Below are 18,054 nucleotides of genomic sequence, written 5' to 3'. Positions count from 1 at the left end.
GACATTTAAAAAGGAGCTGATAAAGTGTCTCTAATGTTTAGTCACTGAGCAGCTCAACGTGTGTGACGATAGTGTGACCGACAGCTCTGCTCGGGGACTACAAGTTCCGTTATGCCACAGACCTGTGATCGGACGTCACTGCACACAGGCATCAGCACTGCAATAAACACACGCGGGAGACAGCCAACCTCACTGATTAAACAGACAAAAGTAACCACTACAGAATACTGTAACAGGACAGTCCAAACAGATATGCCGCATGTGAATTAACCCTTACGATATGTTCAGATGCTAACAGTAAATGCCAGAAAAATCTGACCCATGGATTTGTAGTCTGAATGCTGAAGATCAGTCCTAGTCACTAGGGCTAATCCATGCATGGACACCCTGACGGATGCTATAGAACTTAACACATTATGTAGTGTCCTGTTCTTACATTTAAAGGGGTTCTATGTGAACATGTCCATGCTGCCCCGGACCTGAACGCTGCAGGGACCATGGAGACACCAGAGAACTGGACTGGCAGGGAGCAGGCAAGTATGAATCTTCTGTTCAGAGAGGCGACCTGCGGGTACTTGACAAAATGTCATCTTTCCCAGAGAAACCCTTCAAGGTAATATTGTCAATATAATGTTTATTCATTGCGTAAAGAACAGTTCTACAACTTTCTGATATAATTCCTCACCATTTTCAAGATCACCACTTGCTGTCAGAAAATGGAAACATACTTGTTGACATCCAGAGGCCGCAAATCCCTACAGACCTACTACTTCTCACAGTGGCCGTTAAGAACGAGTGGATCTGGTCTAGGCAATCCTCTGAGGCACAGCACTAATCCCTCGGCTGTTTTGATAGTTTGCTACAATGTATCAGCCTGGTATCTGCACGGTTTAGCTCACAGAAGATTGGCTAGGCTGGATTCGGATGTAGAGAGCAATCAGACGTACGGCTAAGGTCACATCATGTTTTGCCTTTACATTTGGTCCCATAGCCTTTTGATAGGCCGTCAATTTCTGATCGGTGGGGGTTCGACACCGGGCACTTCTGCTGATCAGAGGTTTCTCTGTAGCTCTGGCATCGTCCATTGTGAAGTTACAACGAAATAGCTGATTGGCAGAAGTGCCTGAGAGTAGGCCATCAATATCAAAATCCTGGAAAACCCCTTTAAGGTCTTGGAATAAACCTTGACCACAGTGGACCTGAGTAACAAATGAATAGAACTGGCAAAGATACAAGTGATGTAACCAGACGATGCACTGAAATCATACAAGGTCTTGTTTGGAATGAGCGAGGTTTTCTTCCCACTTGACCTTCACTTAATATTCCTGTGATGGAAGGTGATTGAGCGGGACAAATTCAGCAGATTGTCAGATGTTGCCCTTGAAGCGTAGTAAGAAGAACTGTCCTGGAGAAATATAGAAGGAATTCAAGTATTAATGAAACTGACATGTCAGCAGCAGTATAGGGGACACAATACAAATATTGGGGATGTGATGGCTATGCAATGGCATATGTATTGCACCCCCTAGTGGAATGGTGCATTGTGGGCTAAGTATATCGAAGAGATAATTGCGTGCGCATTCTCTTACCGTGCCCACATTAATGGTCGTGGGTGCAGATACCAAATCTGGATCTACAGAGGTCTTCAGGTCCAGACTGGTGACTTTGAGGTTACACGAGGGCACAGCATTTTCCCATCCGGCTAAACAATGCTAAAAACAAGACAAAAATCAAATACTGTGAAGTGCTTTCTACATCAGAGGCCTCCAACCCCTGGGTTTTCCCACTATTGCACAAACTTAACTCCCACTATGATCTGATAGCCTGTGAGGGCACGATGGGAGTTGTTGTTTTGCAGCAGCTGGGGAGCCACAGGTTAGAGATGGTGCTAAACTAGTGGGGTTATGAACGCGCCTGCCTGAGATTTGGCAGGTCCAGGCGCTGACATGCAGGATGGAAGTGGCGGGCTGTAGCAGCGAGACCAGCGGGATTGCGACTCCATACTAATTCAAGAAAACTAGCTCAGGGAAAAAGGCAGGGTGACCAGTGTGAACATATAAACTCAAAAGAGGTGTTCTGGTGACAAGCTCCCTCTAAGGGGTTAAGATCTCTGCTTGCATTTAGTGAATGGAGCCATTTGTTTCTAAAATCCAACGGCTCCGATGCCATCCTGGTCCTGCTCACATAGGTGCATGTCTTGTTAGTGTAGCAGAACTCACCTGTGTGAAAACGTTGACTATGAAGCCTCAGGATTAAGAAAAAAAAAAAAAGGTATGTGGAAAAAAACGACTAATGCTATATAGTTTCCTGGCACACAGAAGCCAACACTTTTTGCGCAAGCGCCATTTTACGCAGGGATTTGAGAATATTGTGAATTTTTATACAAGCGGATGAGGCTTAGGCAGAAGAAGCGGTGCTGCCTTGGACCAACTCATAATTTACTCCAGAAAATTGGCGGAAATTATAGCAGACATCTATGCCATTCACATATAACTGGCACAGAATTCCATGTGTAGTTCACGGACAGTCTAAGCCATGGCACAAGAACCTGTCACCGGGATTTTGGGTATAGAGCTGAGGACATGGGTTGCTAGATGGCCGCTAGCACAACCGCAATACCCAGTCCCCATAGCTCTGTGTGCTTTTATTGTGTAAAAAAACGATTTTATACATATGCAAATTAACATAAAAGAGTCATATCTTACTTGTGTGACCAGAGAAGAGTCATATTTTCAAGCTCTGACTCATCCTAGGTTAATTTGCATATGTATCAAATCGGTTTTTTTACACAATAAAAGCACACAGAGCTATGGGGACTGGGTATTGCGGATGTGCTAGCGGCCATCTAGCAACCCATGTCCTCAGCTCTATACACAAAATCCCGGTGACAGGTTCCCTTTAATAAGAGGCCTGTGCCTCTTATTAAAGGGGCTGTCCGGGTTCAGAGCTGAACCCGGACATACCCATATTTTCACCCAGGCAGCCCCCCTGATGCTAGCATCGAAGCATCTCATGCTCAGATGCGCTCCCTTGCTGTGCGCTAGATCGCGCAGGGCAAGGGCTCTTTTGTTTACAATAACACACTGCCGGGCGGAAGCTTCTGCCCGGCAGTGTGTTCGGTGATGTCACCGGCTCCGATGGGCGTGCTTTAGCGCTGTCCTAGCCCATCAGTGCCGGTGACGTCATTGGGCTTCCTGGCAGCCCCATGGAGAGCCCCGGTACGTCACCGGATCTCCTGAAAATGCCTTTGCCCTGTGCGATTTAGCGCAGGGCAAAGGAGAGCATCGGAGCATGAACTGCTCCGATGCTCAAGTCAGGGGGGCTGCCTGGGTGAAAATAGAGGGTTCAGCTCTGAACCCGGACAACCCCTTTAAATTCATGCATCTTAGGATACTTTCACATCTGCTCTTTGGTTTCAAGTTTTGAGATCCGGCAGAGGATCTTGAAACCGTACCAAAACAGTTCTGTTTGATTTAACACATCAGGATCATTTCCATTACGATGCGGTTGTGTTAAATCAAAATGGAACAAACCGGATCCGTTACTAACAATGTAAATCAATGGGTGACGGATTTTAATATTAATGGGATCTGGCACCATTGACTAACATTGTTTTTAGTGACCCATAGAAGTGAACGGGACAGCATCTAATCCGCATTTTTGCGGGACAGCATACGGCCGTCTGAATGAGCCCTTAAAAAGACTTTACACCAAGACTGGCATATGAAATGCCTGCCTTATAAAAATCTGCCCTATTCACTAACAGCAAATGGAGATTGTGAAATTGGAGGGGACTGAAAACACAAAGTATGTTCAAAAGTTGCCGAACTTTTCATTCTAAAATGAATATGCTTCCTTTACAGAAAATCAAAGTCACAATAAAACGGTGGAATGCAGAGTTGGAAAAGGGGCTACTTACCGATGGCAATGCAAGGCTGTCCGTAGGGTCAAAGCTCTTTCTCCTGTGGGCTCTGTATTTGTAAGGTGGTAGCAGGGTGCTCCGGGGAATGCTCACCCTAAAAAGTAACGACTGGCTATTGTTTGAAGAACATAACACATTTACAGACTAATAACATAATTATACCGCTTGTGCACAGGCGTTTAAAGGGTCTCTGCACCTTTGGACATCGTTATGGGAGAGGATCAGTTGAGACTCCCACGAATGAATGGCTGTAACAATCTACTGAGTCTCGGCATTCCCAGTGAAATTAAGGGCAAACAGAACAGACCGTACATGTCATGTACATGTGCGCTATGGCTTATATGTATAGTTTCCAATGCATTTAAAATACAAAATGAAGCAACTCTGCAAATACTTCTGATTAAAAATCAATTACCGTTTTGTGTATGGAGCTCCTATGCCGACCTATGTGTCTCCATGACTACAGACTACAAACACTTGTCCTGACAGCGATACCAGCCTGAAGGGCGACCATACACCTGAAATGTTACTTAATTACTGTATATTCATGAATTACATAAAGTATCCCGAGTGCTGTCTCTATGCCTTGTGTGTCATCTTACCCTTCTTTTTTGTTATATACATTCAGTAGGGACATATGGAAAAAAGTGTGAATGGGGATCAGACTACAGTATGTAGCCTGTAACCATGGTGACCCATGGGTCTGCATAGGAGCTGTAGACACAGAACAGTAGGCAATTTTTAATTTTTATAGTTACAATGCATTGGTATAATAATACATGGCTGAAAAAGTCTATAAACTCTTTAGGCCTCAAGCGCACAGTCGTGTTCGTATTGAGGTCTGCAAACCACAGATCCACAGAATACAGACACCTTCTGTGTGCAATCCGCATTTTTCTCACTCCCATTACTAGAAATGACTATTCTTGTCTGCAATACGGACTGTAATAGGACATTATAGTTTGCAGAACAGTCAAAGGGATGCAGACAGCACACGGACGACTTCCAAGTTTTTTTATGGACCCATAGAAATTAATGGGTCTGTGTGCAATTCGCAAAAAAATGCAGATCAGACACAGATAAAAAAAAACACGGTCATGTGCATGAGCCCATAAACTCTTCCCTACGACTAAGGCTACTTTCACACTCGCGTTTTGTGCCGATCCGTCTTGTATCTGCACAGACGGATCCGCACGAATAATGCAAACGCTTGTATCCATTATGCATTATTCATTCAAAAAAAAGTCTAAGTCCAAACTTGACTTACATTGAAAGTCAATGGGGGACGGATCCGTTTTCAATTGCATTATATTGTGTCAGTGAAAAACGGATCCGCCCCCATTGACTTACATTGTAAGTCTAGACGGATCCGTTTGGCTCCACATACTCAGACGGTCACCAAAATGCTGCAAGCTGTGTTTAAGTGACCGTCTAAAAAACGCAACGGAGACCAAACGCAGCCAAATTGATGCATTCTGAACGGATCCTTATCCATTCAGAATGCATTGGGGCTGACCTGAACCAATTTGGGCCGCTTGCGAGAGCCCTGAAACGGATCTGACAAGCGGACCCAGAAACGCCAGTGTGAAAGTAGCCTAAGCTTATTGTCTTGAGTAAGTGTAATTAAGTACCGTATATACGCAGGCTCTTCTAAGGATACATGGCGTCTGCCCCTGCGCTTCTTACATATGGGACATGCGGGCTCTGCACCCATTGGTGATGTAAATAACCGCTGGTTCACCCGGTAGCAGTACACACCTGAAACACAAAGGTGATGGTGACTCATGTGTCTTCTAAGTTCTGCACACAAAAAGCTGCAAGACATGTAGGTGGCCTTACACTGATGAGTGTCCATCGAGAGATCCAGATCTTCTACCAATGAATCCTGTGCCCCTGATCTGAAGATAAACCAAATGCATACCCATCAGCAACAAAAAGCAAATGGACTGCCAAGACCCCATTGTAAGATGGTGCCTACCTCCCCTACACACCAGTATTCATCATGTGTTGAACCTCAGGGAACTGCACTATAAGCAATTCTCTGCAAGGGTTATTACCTAAACAACTGGCTTCATCAGTGATTTGGTAATAGGAAGCAGAGGGCAGACAGGGCGGCTAGAGTGAACTTGTATTCCTTATCATCGCTGACACACTGTTACTTATAAAGAAATGATGGACACCTGCAGTACCACTTCTCACCATTGCTGGCATGACAGACTTCCCAAAGCAACAGCGCCCCCTAATCTAATCCAAGCCAAGATACAGGTTTTCAACATAAACAAATAGACGTTCGTCACCAGCATTGACTCACCCAGTAAAATACTCGTGGGCGCACTCCTCCTGGTTGACACGTCGGAATTCACCGATCTCTGCGAAAAACTGGTCAGATTTATTGGTGATGGGGGACTTCACTTCCAGCAGTCCTGGAGAAGATAGGGTTAACACTGGTAAGGATAAAACATACTGGACAGGGACTACACACATGGGAATTATTTCATAGTATTTTAAGGAAGATGCAGATAATGTATACACTGGGTGCCTGAAAACCGTTTAGTGGGTGCAACTGCGCCCCCTAGTTCAGGGTTGTTAGGAAAAACTGCAGATGGAACTGAGACTCCCTTGAAAGACAATTAAAAGGGCACCAGTGACATTAGTTCATCTGCACAACTTATTCGTCTTCCCCAGGTAGGGGGTGGAAAACATTTAGGTGCAGTTTGAAAATTAAAGGGATCCTCCAGGATTAAGATAAACAAAATAGCTTTTTACAGAAATGGCACTACACTTGTCCATGGGATATGTCTTGTTATTGCAGCTCAACTGAACAGGTATGGCATGGTTTATGGAAGAAAGAAACCTTTTTTTTTTTAAATCTTCGAAACCTCCCTTTAAGAAATAATCACCCAATCAATTAAAGGGGCTGTCCAAAAAAACACACAAAAAAAAAAACATGTAGCAGGAGCAGTGACTATTACCTGCTGGCCTTTGCTGCAGTGATCACATGCCATACATCCACATAACTGCTGTAAGCAATCACTGGCCTCAGCAGTGATTCCTGCATGAATTGCACAAGACCACTGAGGCCAGTGATTGGCTGCAGCAGTCACATGGATGCTGAAGCAAAGTGAAAAAGATGGCAGGGACCACCAGATGAGCAGCACTGCATCAACAGGGGATTTAATATGCGAGTAAATGTTTCCCGGCTCTTAAGCAATTTTTCCATCAAAAAACCCAGAGCAACTTTTTTTTTTTAAAGGGTTGCCCCACAAATAATATTCTACATTTTTCAAACCAGCAGCGGCATCTCAATACTTTAATAATTGCATGTAATTAAACATTTTTGCATAGCCGCTGAGCTATTCAATAAAATGTTTCCATATTGTGCCATCTGCTGCTTTTTCCTTATTTTTCAGTCTACCTCGCTAAGTGGGACTGTGACGTACACACCCAGTTCCATCCTTCAACTTCCTCTATCAGAAGCTGTGACAGCTACAGGGAAAGAGCTACAGCAGAAAGGAAACATGCCCTGAGAAAGGACACGCCCCCCGAGCTGTGGTAGAGAGAGAGCTGTAGCAGAAAGGACACCCCCCCCTGAGAAAGGAAAGACTCCCTAAGAAAGGACATGCCCCCCGAGCTGTGGTAGAGAGAGCTGTAGCAGAAAGGACCCCCCCCCCCCCGAGAAAGGAAAGACTCCCTAAGAAAGGACATGCCCCCCGAGCTGTGGTAGAGAGAGAGCTGTAGCAGAAAGGACCCCCCACTCCCCCGAGAAAGGAAAGACTCCCTAAGAAAGGACATGCCCCCCGAGCTGTGGTAGAGAGAGAGCTGTAGAAGAAAGGACACCCCCCCTGAGAAAGGAAAGACTCCCTAAGAAAGGACATGCCCCCCGAGATGTGGTAGAGAGAGCTGTAGCAGAAAGGACCCCCCCCCGAGAAAGGAAAGACTCCCTAAGAAAGGACATGCCCCCCGAGCTGTGGTAGAGAGAGAGAGCTGTAGCAGAAAGGACACCCCCCTGAGCTGTGGTAGAGAGAAAGCTGTAGCAGAAAGGACACACCCCCTGAGAAAGGAAGGACTCCCTAAGAAAGGACATGCCCCCTGAGCTGTGGTAGAGAGAGAGCTGTAGCAGAAAGGACACATCCCTAAGCTGTCAGCTTGATATAAATCTAGCACAGCCAATTGTAGCAATGAATGGGGAGATCTCTGGATCCATGTGAGGTACAGGGCTGGTTCTAGCTTTGTTAGAAAGACATTTTACACTAATCATGGCATAACCCCTTTAAATATGTAGACCGGGATCACAAGTTGGTTCTTTCCAGATATCCCTTCTGTAATATACCCAATCCAGAAGAGATGTCACTAGCCCACTGTGGATTGGCGGAGAATTTGATATACTGCAGTGCAGACAGGAGCCATTTATCGGGCGCAGGTGCACCCACTAACTTTTCCTACAGATCCCCTAAACCAAGAGCTGTCTGCCGCTCAGGATAAGGTTTCAAGAGGTGATGTTACCAACTGACCTGCTATCCAGTCATAACCTAGCAGCGGGCGAGCAGACCACTGAGTCTCCAGGTGAGGGGATTCATCATTGCACAGAAATGTGACGCGCCCCGGATCTCTCTGAAAGAGAAGATGGTGATGACCTTCTTGTTTTGTGCAGATGATAAAGAGCAGTGACTCGGGGTCTGTCATTTCTGACTACGGTGATGTTTTTGATGAGGAAAATCTTAGTCAGTAAGTTTGCGGAATGAGTGAGAGACCCTGGAATGAGTCACATCACAGCCCCCTTTTCTAATCATTCAGTGCAAAGGCTTAAAGCTGCAAACCCATCCAGGTCTATATAGGATGCTAAAGGGACCCGTCATCAAGATATGGCCCATGTAAGCCAGCACAGTGCCTGGTAGGGAAAAATACTGTTTATTCCACTATTCCACAGAATTCAGAAGCCTGGCCCAGTCCATCCGACAAGGGAAGCGAGGGTCTGCATCTGTAGAACCTGGGTGCTGGGCCCGCACTGGGTGCACTTAAGAGCTCATCTGCATAATGGAATAAATGTTTCGACAGAACCCATCAAATTGTTTTACATAAGAAAAAAACTGTCGCTACATAGGATAGGCAATATTTTGATGACAGGTTACTTAAAGTGACCCTCCAGTACAAGAAAAAAAAGTCACTTTAACTGGGGAATGAACAGAACACTTATATGGTGCTCTGCTTTCTTAGGTTTCCAGATCCACTAATTCTTGGGCCCCCATTCTGTCACCCAAGATGGCCGCACCGCCTCTCAGACTACCTGGTGCACACTGTGCATTTGGTAGCCAAATATATTTCCTGCTGCCTTCGGATTGGTCAGCACTGCTCACGTGAGCAGTGCTGGCCAATCAAAGTGCAAGGCTGGAAAAGCAGGAAGTGCCTTAGACTACGGATGCACAGTGATGCGGCCATCTTGGATAACAGAAGAGGAGCCCTGAATTTGACAGACCTGCAGCTGAAAAGGAGGGCACGAGGTAAGTGTTCTAACCGTCCCCCAGTATTAATGTGAAATTTTACTTCTTGATCCGGAGGGTCGCTTTAAAAACACTGGAAGAGCTTTATCCAAGCTAGAGGGCTCAATAAGGGGTTAATGGGGGGTCCCTCCACTAAACCAGACCGAAGACGTGTTAGCGCATTAGGATCACAAAGGGTTAAATTGTCTTCAGTACGTAATCTAACAAGGAAATATGATCAAGACCTGAGGTTTATTAACAGGAAATGCTCCTAAAGCTAAAGTCAGATAGAAAGTTCTTTAAAAAAATAGAAAAATTAAATGTTCCCCCTCAAAACAATGAAAGACTTGAGTCATAGAATATCCGATCCTAGGAAAGCTGGGTGACAACCGCCGTACAGCTCCCTGACACCCATAATATTGATCAGCAAAATGGTCTAGTGATCCACCCCCAGACGGTTTATCCTAGGAAAGCTGGGTGCTAACCACTGTTTGAAGTGTGACGCTTGCCATATTGATTGTCATCCAGCTTTCCCAGAAATGGATGAATTGAAGATTTGACGCTGGAGTAAGGATTCCGGACACTCGCATCCTCCGACCTTGGTCCGTACACTATTTAGAAGCACAGACAGTACCTTGGTGCTTCGGTTTGGCGTAAGGAGAATAGATTTTGGAGTCTGTGCTTCTTTGTTCCTCAGGTTCCCGTCATCCTCTAACCGGTCGATATACTGAGGAGAAAAGTTTTCTGCAGATTTGGGGCTAATCATAGTAGAATTCAGGATGTTGACGCGTTTCACTGGAGAGCCTATCTTAATAATGCCCTGATCGGAGCAGACCCCATGTCCCGATCCCTCGAGATTCAGAATGTGAGCAGACATGTCAAATGGGCGAGTCTCCTGAGGATGGGACTTCTTAGGGGTACACAGGGCTTTCCTTGCAGCGGAGGATGAACCTTGTGTGGTCTGCAGAGCTGGATCCAGACTTCTCAGCGAGCATCTTGGGACCTCCCCACATCCATTCCGCGTCGTTTTAGGTTTCGAGGTCTAGATGACAAACACGTGCAGGATATAAGAATATTATACACGCCCAGTGGTAACATGCAAGGTATAAATCTGGTCTGATCTGATCTGTATTTGCTGAGCAGTTAATCTCAACCTGCAGTATTCTTCAATGGCCCAAGTGAAAGGAAAGTCCAGGAAACGCCCTGTCCCCCATGACTACTCCTCTACCCACAGATATCACTGCCACCGGCCTCTCCTCTTATAACGTCACTGCACTATTATAAGCTGCTTTACTCTGTGATTCATTCAAACGTTGCCAGTGGCTCGAGAGGGATCAGTGACGCTGGCTCAGTATTTCACCCCCACGTACAGTACAGACCAAAAGTTTGGACACACCTTCTCATTCAGAGTTTTCTTTATTTTCATGACTATGAAGGCATCAAAACTATGAATTAACACATGTGGAATTATATACATAACAAACAAGTGTGAAACAACTGAAAATATGTCATATTCTAGGTTCTTCAAAGTAGCCACCTTTTGCTTTGATTACTGCTTTGCACACTCTTGGCATTCTCTTGATGAGCTTCAAGAGGTAGTCCCCTGAAATGGTCTTCTAACAGTCTTGAAGGAGTTCCCAGAGATGCTTAGCACTTGTTGGCCCTTTTGCCTTCACTCTGCGGTCCAGCTCACCCCAAACCATCTCGATTGGGTTCAGGTCCGGTGACTGTGGAGGCCAGGTCATCTGGCGCAGCACCCCATCACTCTCCTTCATGGTCAAATAGCCCTTACTTTCAAAGTTTTCCCAATTTTTCGACTGACTGACTGACCTTCATTTCTTAAAGTAATGATGGCCACTCGTTTTTCTTTACTTAGCTGCTTTTTTCTTGCCATAATACAAATTCTAACAGTCTATTCAGTAGGACTATCAGCTGTGTATCCACCTGACGGTCCCAACCCCATTTATAAGGCAAGAAATCCCACTTATTAAACCTGACAGGGCACACCTGTGAAGTGAAAACCATTTCAGGGGACTACCTCTTGAAGCTCATCAAGAGAATGCCAAGAGTGTGCAAAGCAATAATCAAACCAAAAGGTGGCTACTTTGAAGAACCTAGAATATGACATATTTTCAGTTGTTTCACACTTGTTTGTTATGTATATAATTCCACGTGTTAATTCATAGTTTTGATGCCTTCAGTGTGAATCTACAATTTTCATAGTCATGAAAATAAAGAAAACTCTTTGAATGAGAAGGTGTGTCCAAACTTTTGGTCTGTACTGTACATTGGGACATGGCGAAGGTAAATCTACTGGAATCGTGGGATCAGAATCAAATGACAATTAAGGTATAGATATAATTACATAAAAGGTTGGAATTTTAGAATCTGTACAAGGGCTCAGAAAACCGTATGAACTGGTTCGCATCTGTTCCGCAATTCTGCGGAACAGGTGCAGAACTATTCATTTCAATGGGGCCGCAAAAGATGCAAACAGCATCGTGTGCTGTCCACATCCGTGCTTCTGTTCTGCGGCCTCGCAATCGCGGACAAGAATAGGCATTTTTATCATAGTACGGGTCGGTATCAGTGTTTTGCGGATCGACAATTTGCGGACCACAAAACACATACGGCCATCTGAATGAGCCCCAAGTAATATAGTGCTCCAGTCTGTGTTATACTCCAGAGCTGCAAGCATAATTCTGCTGGATTTAGTTGGAATTGCTGACTAGTGTTGAGCGAACTTGTGTTTTAAGTTCGGCATCTAAAGTTCGAGTTCAGGTTATCGAAGTATCCTGTTATGGATTCTAAATTCCGTTCTGGTCCGTGGTAGCGGAATCCATAACGGGATACTTCGATAGTTCGCTCAACACTATTGCTAACATTAATGTTGGACGGTTTTTGTTCAAAGTGTCTCAGTGTTTTCTGTATATTAAAGAGGTTGTCCCATTACAACCACTTAAAGAGGACCTTTCATGGGTCCAGACATTATGAAATAAGTAGGGGGTTGTGTAGGGCACAGTGCAGGCATGTAAGATCACTTACTAGCTCATCTGTCCAGTGCTCCGTTCACCCGCTGTGCCCCCCTTTTACTTTTCCCGCCTGGTATGGAAATGAATATCTCCTTCTCCCCGGCTGTGACGCGCTCCGCTGCGATTGGACCGCGCTACAGCCAGGGAAAAGGAGACGCCCACTGAGAAACAGGGAAGTCTCCTCCTCCCTGTACCGATGATATTAATCAGGCGGGAAAAGTAAAAGGGGGCACAGTGGGCGAACGGAGCACTGGATAGATAAGCTTGTAAGTGATCTTATATGCCTGCACTATGCGCTACACAACCCCCTACTTAATTGATAATGTCTGGACCCATGAAAGGTCCTCTAAGTGTCTGATTGGTGGTGGTCCAACCTCTGGGGCCCCCTGATGATCACAAGGCCCGTGCTCCCCCGTTCGAATGAAGCGGTGGTCAAACATGTGCACTGTTGCTCCATTCAGCTCTATGGGACTGTTAGGGATAGGTTGTATCTAGCTATTTCCGGCAGTTCCACAGAGTTTAAAGGATTGTCAGGCTGCAACTCCATTCAAACAAGGGGCCCCAGAGGTCAAATTCCCACCGATCAGACACTTAACCCCTTAATGTAGGCTTATAGACAAGCCTACATTACAAAATAAGGAACATATGGTCTGAACATGGAGTTGTCCTTTAATAAAAAACAAAACAAAAAAACTCTAAACTGCTGACAGATTGTATTATGTCCAGCGCAGGACCTGAGGGGGTGGAGCATGACAAATTCAAGGAACATCAAATAAAGAATCCTTGCGTGATGCACCGCCACCTCGTGCCCTTAACCAGACATAACAAGTCTATCATTGTTTTTTTGCAGTGTTCCTTTAAATTGTATCTTACTGTAGGGATCTGGGTAAACCATTAGCTGGGGATCTCCTCCTGATTTGTGGGATGTCTTGTCAGCATCTAAACCATACTTTGAGACACCAGCAGAAGCTCGCTTACTTTCTGCTAGCAATCCAAGAGATGACTGCAGATGAAGCATTTCCTGAGTGTCTGAATTAATCAGTTTCCTCTGTAACTTATCTACTATCAGGGTAACCATTGTGTCACCACAGAAAGCTGATCTAATCAGCCAGACGGTCTGTGTACCAGTGTTGTGGCATTAGGACTTCTCCTGTATGAAACCAAAGTCAAACTTAGACACACATTTATGAAGTTGGGTAGAATGAGACTGATGTGGAGTTACTTCCTGTACTATACTCAAGAGCTGCACTCAGTTCTGCTGGTGGAGTCACTATGTACATACATTACATTACTTATCCTGTACTCATCCTTAGTTACATCCTGTATTATACTCAGGAGCTGCACTCACAGTTCTGCTGGTGGAGTCACTGTGCACATACATTATAGTACTTCTCTTGAGTTATGTATGTGCACAGTGACTCCACCTGCAGAATAGTGAGTGCAGCTCTGGAGTATAATACAGGATGTAACTCAGGATCAGTACAGGATAAGTGATGTAAGCAGGGGCGTAGCTAAAGGCTCATGGGCCCTGGTGCAAGAGTTCGGCTTTGGCCCCCCCTTCCCTCATTGCTTTGTGGCAAGGGGCAGGAAAGCACAAAGCCTTCATGCTGCCTGAGGCAAAAATTGAAAAGAACCCCCCCCACCACTATCGTCCCCCATTCCAAATTCCTGACCTAACCACTTCGAGGTGTAACTTGACCAGCGCCCTCAGGCTCCTGGGCCCCATAGCGCCTGCTACCTCTGCATCCCTGAATGTATGTACACAGTGATGGCCTCTGGTGAATGCTGTTCAGGACTCACATATCTTTGGTCTCATGCAATGGATGGAGCCAGTATGAGAGTAGAAATCTCACCTGCGATGGTTCCTCAGTGGTCGTATTGCGGACGTGGCGGTCGGTGGACAGCTGCTTGTGAAGGTCATCCCGGTTAATACTCAGTTTCTCCAGGAGACACTTATTTAAGCGCCGTAGCTCCTCAAGTTGATCAGAAGATGACATACTCTTATATTCCACCAATTCTTATATCATCTCTAAAACAAAGAAGAAGACATCTTGTAACAGTCCCAGTGTCAGACAGCCATCTGCCCCCTAAGGCTCTCCAGTGGTAGCAAAACTACACCTCCCAGCATGCATCGACAGTTATGCTGAGAGTTGTAGTTGCAGATCCTTGACCTAACACAGACAACCAATACGGGCTCCTCACTGAGCTCCCCCAGATGCCTGAGTAGTCAGTAGGTATACAGGTGTATGAGGAAGATGGCTGGGGCCACCATGATGGATATCACTAGTGTTGAGCGAACTTGTGTTTTAAGTTTGGCGTCTAAAGTTCGGGTTCTCGAAGAATCACATTATGGATTCTAAATTCCATTATGGACCGTGGTAGCGGAATCCATAACGCGATTCTTCGATAACCCGAACTTTAGACGCCGAACTTAAAACACAAGTTCGCTCAACACTAGATATCACCCAGCTTTCCCAGAACAAATGTAAAGTAAGAAATTGTCGCACAGAATCTCTAAACACTTTACAGAAAAGGAGGACACTGGGGGAGATTTATCAAAACTGGTGTAAAGTAGAACTGGCTTAGTTGCCCCTAGCAACCAATCAGATTCCACCTTTCATTTTCCAAAGGAGTTGTGAAAAATGAAAGGTGGACTCTGATTGGTTGCTAGGGGCAACTTAGCCAGTTCTACTTTACACCAGTTTTGATAAATGTCCCCCAATGTATGGTATTCACAGATCACTGGCTCTAGATGGAAAAGTCCTTCAATTATAATCCAGCGCGGCTGAAAACACAGCAAGGGCCAGGCCTGTCGCCTACACGTGTCCTCTTCGGTCCTCAACACAAAGACAGAAGAGGATTAGTCTGAAGTGTACCGAACATCCCCCGTCAATCTCCGGGGGCTTCATACAAACCTCATCCCCTCTTCAGCCAGTCTTCTCCCCGGTGAACTCCCGACACTGCTCCCCGGTGTATTAGCGTTCCGGCTTGGTCAACCAGCGCCATCTGCTGGTCCTCCAACGAAATAGAACTTTTCTAAAAGCGGCGACGCACGTGTAAGGGGGAATCCAGTAGAAGGAATGCCGCGGTCTAGTTGCCACTTTAAGTGACGTTCGTCGGCTTGTGGGATCATCGCTGATTGGTTAGATTAAAACCGCGCCTGTTCGCGCGTTAGGCGTAGAGGACGCCTGATCAGTCACCCTGGTAACGGAACCAGCTGTGGCACTTACGTTATAAGGGGTCCACATTAGATCATAAACGCCACAGAGCTCCGGCTAGGAGTTTCAGTATTGTTGATAACCAGCCATGCTTTGTGCCAATGCAATATACAATTAGGCTGGGGCTACACCGTGACCATGGTGTCGCAGTGTGACCTGCGACATGCTGCAACCGGATAGGGTCAAAAATGGATGGATTTTGTCCGGTAGGTCGCACCCAACTTCTAGGCGAGGGCTACACGACGACGTTTGTCGCACGACTATTAGCCGCAGCAATGTCGCGCAACATTTTTCGCAATGACAGTCTATGGTATGCAGTGCGACACCACTGACGATCATTACGAAAAATGTCGCACAACATTGCTGTGGCTAATAGTCGTGCGACAAATGTCATTTTGTAGCCTCTCCTTAGGCAGAGGCAATATGTGTCATGCGACAGCAAGCTGCAGACAAGACGCTCCACAAATAAATGTCTGCACCTTGCTGTCGCCGACTAGTTTAGAGCTGAATCTAATATATAAAGCTGTATGTATGTCCGCTAAAGGAATCCGCACCGTCGCATTTACAATCATGAAATTTAGCACACAGACATCTCGGCTGTCCGGGAAGGTTTTCGAACGGGTCTTAGCTCTCTAGCACGTACCGTTCCTGAGATAGTCCCAAAAAATGCATTAGCCAATAGAAGCCTGGTCACATGACCCTTATTAGCCAATAGAAGCTCGCAGGCCCTTAGACTCCACATACACACAGTTTTACACCAGGTTTCCATAACAACCCAGCCATTTTTCTTCACTGCTGTAGGTGAGCTTTAAAGGGGCAGGGCGCTGTGGATGACACTGTTAAGGGAGCGGAGTGCTGTGGAGGTCACAGTTCTGTGGGCAGGTATGGTGGTCATTCAGGCCACCCTCAAACGATGGACTTAAAAACCCCACCCCCAGGTCCTACAGAGCCACCACCCCGACCAGGTTAGGCCACGCACCTTCCCACTCTGCCACCGACAGGGATTGAAAAAACGAAGGTCAAAAATAAACTGTCAGCTGCATCGGTGGGAGGGAGGGTGACTTTCTTCCTGCAGCTCACGCTCAGACAGCACAGTGCTGCTGTCTGAGAGTGAGCTGTTCAAAAGCACATCCCTGTGTCCGTCCAGGCCCTGCGACGGACGGAGGACAGGGAGTCTGAAAGCCGGACTGTCCGGCCTAAAACCGGAACTCTGGCCACCATAGGGGCAGGCTGCTGTGGAGGTCACAGTTAAGGGGACGGTCCGCTATGGAGGTCAGTGTTAAGGGGCAGATTGCTGTGTTTGGGGTGTTGTGGAAATCACTGTGATGGGGTACTGTGAAGGTCACTAATAAAGGGGCAGCCGCTGTGGAGGTCACTGTTAAAGGGGCAGGCTGCTGTGGAAGTCACTTAAGGGGGTGGGATGTTGTGGGGGTCACGGTTAAGGGGGTGGGATGCTGTGAAGGTCGCTGTTAAGGTGGTGGGATTCTGTGGAGGTCACGGTTAAGGCGGTGGGATGCTGTGGAGGTCACTGTTAAGGAGGCAAGGAACGGTGGAGGTCACAGTTAAGGGGACTGTCCACTGTGGAGGTCACATCATTTTTCATATAGCATGTATAGGTGTACATGACAATTTGACATGTCTCAACATAGTAAATATCCAGTATCTTAACAGAAGACATGCCATATTTCTCAGACCCCGACAGGAGGGGCAAAGTTTGCTTAAACATAGATTATACATATAAACAATTATGTAATAGTAACCGTAACTCTTACTGAGTTTCGCTGATGTCACCTGATTCCAAGACCTGCTATCCACCACTGGAAGGTATAGGGAAAATAGGAGAGGGGGGGGGGGGGGGGCCATGTCGCCATCTGAACCGCCACTCACACCACTCTCTTGTGCGATTTAGCCAGAGCAAGAAAGTAACTACCCTGTTTCCCCGAAATTAAGACAGTGTCTTATATTAATTTTTGCTCCAAATGATGCGCTAGGTCTTATTTTCAGGGGATGTCTTATTTTTCCATGACACAGGGGGATCAGAGGGGAGAATCAAAATGACACAGGAGTATCTGAGGGAAGATTACAATTTTAGTACCCTTTCTTATCCTCCTGTGTCATTTTGATTCCCCCCTCTGATCCCCCTGTGTCATTTTAAGTGACCCCCCTCCCCTGTGCCAGCGGACAGTGGATTATTTAGTCTCTCCCCCCTCCCACCTTCACCAGACATCCCCCACTACTTTATCAGACATCCCCCCCCCCCCATACCTCAGTCACCCCTGTATGTCCGTGCCGGCCAGATTCCACACAATGTGCCCGATTCCTGCCCTGCGCAACTCACTCACATTTAGACAGTGAGTCAGCCAGACTCCGTCAGGGCAGAGCGAGCAGCAGGCGGCAGCTTGTCC

At 46.2% G+C, this 18,054-nt stretch overlaps 1 protein-coding gene across 1 annotated transcript; it reads right to left on the bottom strand.

Annotated features, from left to right (window-relative positions):
* Positions 1-457: 457 nt before the first annotated feature.
* Positions 458-15,613, bottom strand: LOC120999929 (migration and invasion inhibitory protein). Its single transcript, XM_040430978.1, has 10 exons — positions 15,347-15,613; positions 14,285-14,460; positions 10,034-10,441; positions 8,434-8,533; positions 6,234-6,345; positions 5,762-5,820; positions 5,554-5,680; positions 3,920-4,016; positions 1,590-1,712; positions 458-1,405 (listed from the first exon to the last, which is right to left on the bottom strand). Exons 2-10 carry the CDS (start codon positions 14,426-14,428, stop codon positions 1,313-1,315), a joined length of 1,263 nt encoding a protein of 420 aa, XP_040286912.1. The 5' UTR covers positions 14,429-14,460; positions 15,347-15,613; the 3' UTR covers positions 458-1,312.
* Between the last annotated feature and the right edge of the window lie 2,441 nt (positions 15,614-18,054).

The sequence above is a fragment of the Bufo bufo genome, chromosome 1 (assembly GCF_905171765.1).
Source record: "Bufo bufo chromosome 1, aBufBuf1.1, whole genome shotgun sequence".
NCBI classification, from domain to species: domain Eukaryota; kingdom Metazoa; phylum Chordata; class Amphibia; order Anura; family Bufonidae; genus Bufo; species Bufo bufo.
Note: the sequence above shows the minus strand (reverse complement) of the source record. Positions and strands in the feature narration are given on the sequence as shown.

Excerpts from the sequence above, each read along its gene's own strand:
- LOC120999929 (XM_040430978.1), bottom strand. The coding sequence starts at position 14,428 with ATGTCATCTTCTGATCAACTTGAGGAGCTACGGCGCTTAAATAAGTGT. Across the intron at positions 5,821-6,233 it reads GCCCACGAGTATTTTACTGG|ATCAGGGGCACAGGATTCAT; the intron begins GTGAGTCAATGC and ends GTTTATCTTCAG. Across the intron at positions 1,713-3,919 it reads ACAGCCTTGCATTGCCATCG|CATTGTTTAGCCGGATGGGA; the intron begins GTAAGTAGCCCC and ends TCTTGTTTTTAG.